The sequence below is a fragment of the Sinocyclocheilus rhinocerous genome, unplaced genomic scaffold (genome assembly GCF_001515625.1).
Source record: "Sinocyclocheilus rhinocerous isolate Xijiao unplaced genomic scaffold, SAMN03320098_v1.1 scaffold2337, whole genome shotgun sequence".
NCBI classification, from domain to species: Eukaryota; Metazoa; Chordata; class Actinopteri; order Cypriniformes; family Cyprinidae; genus Sinocyclocheilus; species Sinocyclocheilus rhinocerous.
The window spans coordinates 7,565-12,090 of NW_015641043.1; the positions used below are offsets into that span (position 1 = coordinate 7,565).

The 4,526-nt window shown below is 35.7% G+C and overlaps 1 protein-coding gene across 1 annotated transcript; it reads right to left on the reverse strand.

Moving 5' to 3' along the window:
- Positions 1-2,159: 2,159 nt before the first annotated feature.
- Positions 2,160-4,225, reverse strand: LOC107754394 (uncharacterized). Its single transcript, XM_016570808.1, has 3 exons — positions 4,195-4,225; positions 3,952-4,029; positions 2,160-3,774 (listed from the first exon to the last, which is right to left on the reverse strand). The coding sequence occupies exon 3, from the start codon at positions 3,765-3,767 to the stop codon at positions 2,160-2,162; it is 1,608 nt and encodes a 535-aa protein (XP_016426294.1). The 5' UTR covers positions 3,768-3,774; positions 3,952-4,029; positions 4,195-4,225.
- Between the last annotated feature and the right edge of the window lie 301 nt (positions 4,226-4,526).

Consider the following 4,526-nt stretch of genomic DNA (forward strand, 5'->3'; position numbering starts at 1 on the left):
CAGACATTTAATTATTTTCTTTATTTTAAAGATGAACTGCTGCTGCGCAGTAGTTGATGTCCCGTCTTGTCTCCCTCTGCATTTCTTCTTCTTTTCCCTTTTAACCATTCTGCTCCAGTCTTTTTGAATGCCTTGAACAAGCAGATCATCAAAGTAAATTTCTATTTTACCTGGTCCCTCACCATTTCCAATTGAGAATTGATTGGTGTAGGGAAATTTCGCATTTGGGTCCTCTGCTCTATCGGCAAATTATACAGTAGCTACCAGACTCATATTTGCACTTGCAACTCCTGATTGGCATGTGTCTAAATCCCTATTTAAAAGGACTGAGCCTGCTAAGTATTAACACTATGCAGTGCTGCACAGTTACTACCGTGTTCCCAACCAACTTCCAAAGTCCAAACTGCAATGGCACGTACCATCAATTACTCAATAAGTACCTTGGTCCATGTTTATACCCCCCAACTTGAGTACCATATAACTTATTCTGTACATTAACTAATAGGTACATACACCAGTACGTACATAGGAAGTATATTGGAAATAGGACTGTAAAATAAAGTGTACCATTTTACGTAAACATTACACAGGAATTACCAGTTCTTCAAATTTGTAAGCACTGTTGTGGAGAGCAATTTAGCATTAACAGTCCTATACAAGCAACTGAAAAATAGTCCTCTTTTTATTGTGTAAGGTTAGGACTTACCAAGCATACCGTATAAAACAAGTACAGTATGTGTCTTGTTTGTTACCACATAATACCACATTTTTCCGTAGGTGCTACACATTTACCATGTACATGTTAGTATGTACAGTTATGTGCCTCATTAGTTACCATATACGGATACTTTAAGGACGTGCCTGTTTGTATCCACTTGTCCCTAACTACTACATATTTACCATGTATATACATTAGTAAGTACAGTAAAGAATCTAATTAGTTACCATGTACAGACACTACCTGTAAGTGACCGTTATTACGCACACTTGTCTGTATGTACAAAATAATTACCATGCATGTACGACTCTTAAGTACAGCTGTGTTTCTTATTAGTTACCATGTACAGACACTACCTGTAAGTGACCGTTATTACGCACACGTGTCTGTATGTACAAAATAATTCCCATGCATGTACGACTCTTAAGTACAGCTGTGTTTCTTATTAGTTACCATGTACAGACACTACCTGTAAGTGACCGTTATTACGCACACGTGTCTGTATGTACAAAATAATTCCCATGCATGTACGACTCTTAAGTACAGCTGTGTTTCTTATTAGTTACCATGTACATACACTTCAGGTAAGTACCTTGTGTTACCACTCATTTGCCTGTAGGTACAAGATATTTACCATGTATGTACCAGGGAAGTACACGTACTGTAAAAGAAAGTGCTACCTGAAATATATAAATTTAAATGTATGCATTTAGCAGATGCTTTTATCCAAAGCGACTTACAGTGCATTCAGACTATAAAATTTTTTACTAGTATGTGTGTTCCCTGGGATTGAACCCACGACCTTTTGTGCTGCTAACGCAATGCTCTACCTCTGAGCCTCAGGAACACTATATATATATATATATATGTATGAATTACATATATAGTGGACTAATGTTAATGAAATCTATATTATTTGCAATTTATGTAATATATAGTACTATAAGAACGTATTAAACATAGAAACCATTCAGAAGACTGAAGGGAGTGATTACTTGGGGAAATGATACAAGACCTTAATATGGATTTTGACATTATACATGTAACAACAACACCTTTAAAAAAAATATTAGATTATTTAATACCTAATCTAATATTAAATCCTTAAATGATAAATAAAATGCAAACATATATTTAATAAACATACAAAATGTGTAAACAGTCAACAATGCAGGGTGTAAAAACTGTGAACCAGTGGTCTTTAAAAGCAAGTTAGCACTGTGCAGCTGGTTAGAAGCACTGGTTTTAGATGTTAAGAGGTTAAGCAGTAATAGCAAAAAGACCATTTACATAAAATTCTTAAAAGGTACAATACGGGAAAAAAAGGACACCTTTACAGGTTATGTGAAACTAAACTCTGACTGCTTTTGGTGCAGAAAAAACCTTGCACAACATTATCAGTTGACATCAGGAATTTTTATGCTTTAATTTTCAATATATATTATTTTTGCTGAAGCCTTTTTATGTATTTCAATCCTTCAGTGTTGGCTTCTCCTGCTCTCTTCTTGATGTCTTCTAATTTTTTAGCTTTTTCAGGCTCATTAATTTCCTTCAACTTCACAATCAGAAAATCAATGTGCAGGAGTGTGAGCAGAGAATCAGTGTTGAGTGCAATCATCTCCAGACTTTCCACAGAGTAATAAGCTTCATTTAACAGCTTTATTTTCTCTTTTTCTAATTCTTGCAGTTCTTCTTCCAGCTTATTGACCAAAGACATACCGTCTCCAATCTTACCATCATATTCCTTCTTTAAACCTTCATATGTCCTCTTCTCCTTCTTTGTCTTTGGTACATATATTGTTGCTTCTTTGACGTGTTTGCTGTAGTGGCATCTATTAGTGCACACTGTACAGTGATTCTTTTTCATCACGCTGCACCATGAGAGATCTCTGACCCACCAGCATCCTGGATAATGACAGTTCTCCTGACAGACGGTGCAGCATGTCGCCTCTTTGGTCAAGTGCCAAAATTCTGAACTGATGGGAATCTTCTCCTTATATGAAACTTTAGCTTCATACTCAAAGTCATTATTTTCCTCTACATATTTCCTGTTCTTCTCCAGAGCTGCTTGAGTTTGTTTCAGCTCATTTTGCTTTTGGTCCATCACTTGAATGCGTAGCTGTAGATTGGAGACATTTGCTTCCAACTGCTTCCGTTTCTGCAAAACTTCTTGAGTCATGTGCAAGGTTTTTGGTTTTATGTTTTCAAGAAACGTAAAAAATCCCATCATTCCATTATGACTGAGATTCCATGATTTTTCCTTAAAGTCTTCTGATGATTGCTCCTGGATCATTTCTTGTTCTTCATCAGCAGCATCTGACTGACAGTTGTCAAACAGGAAATACACTGGCTTTTTCTTGTCATTTACTGCACACTTTATTTTAGCCTCTTTTACTGCCGTCAGGGCTTTTTTAGGTGGAGCTCCAGTTGAGTATGTGAAGAGCAAGACAATGTTTTCAGCAATATCTCTTCCAAATAAGGACAGGACAGCATCAAAAATATATTGTTGTCTGTCAGAGAGTTGCTTTTGTGTTACTTTAACCACTAGACACACTGCATGTATTTCATGAACCCCTTCTGCAGATTTACTTAGGCTATGTAAACTTATGGCAATCCTCTTATCAAGGTCAACTCCTCCAGTTTCTCCATATCCTGGTGTGTCAATGATTGTTAAATCAGTTTTACTCTCTTGTAGATAAAACCCATAAACTGTAATGATGGAGGTCTGACTGTGCACTGACTTTTGGTTACCCTGATCATCTGTGATCTCAAACCAAACCTTGTCTTCTCTCTTTACACCCAACATGTAGTTGACTATAGCATTGATCAGGGTTGTTTTTCCTGTTCCTGTTTCTCCAACCATCAGAAGGGTTTTATGGGGTTTCTTTGAGTCTCTCTTACCAAAGGTCATTTTTCTGTATGGTTCAGATGGATCCAAATCATGTGTAATCAGTTTTAGTCGGTATCGAGCAGGATTTCTTTCTTCAATTATGGTGCTTTTCTCGATGAGTTCAGTAATTTTGCACAACTCTTTGTCTAAACTCGCCATGTTTTTCCTGCAATGTTAAACACAGAACAAATTAACAAAAACTGCACAGATCATGTGTTAATGCAGTATATGTATGATGTTTGCTTGCTTAGTTCAGCGAGAAAGCCCATTCAATAAAGACAACTAAATTCATTTTATGCCACAATTGATTAACTTATTATTGTTCGCATGATTCTTTTCTTACTCTTTCGATGACAGTTGAGTATTTTTCACAAATGGTTTTCAAGCTGGCAAGTCTTCCAGGTTACCAAGCAGGTTGTTGCTAAATAAAATACAAAACAAAATTATTTCTTCCACAAAAGACATTGTTTTAAAGAAGCATGTCATTGTGTAAAAAAAAACATTAATTTAATCAATAATCTTATGAATATAGAGAGATACTGACAGTAATCAGGCAATAATTCAGTTTTATAATGGAGCTACTCACTGTGTTAATGAAGCTTTCTTGTTCAATTGACTTGAAACTCTTGCAGACAAATAGATCATCAGGTGTTTTTATACTGAGGGCAACGCCTTTATTATGGCCATGTGATTTATAGGAACAAAAGTCATTTATGCACATGGTTATATCATGGAAGAGATAAAGGTAGACTAAACTCTGAACTCTTGTGAGTCTCAGAGTCAATGACATTTGCAAAACAATTTGATTCCTTTAGTAGAAAATATGCATTGAATGTTAATCTGCTTATATTACACCTGAAATAAGCCTTATCTCTGTTTATGTTAATATGTGCATATGTTATAAATGTGAATGTAAAT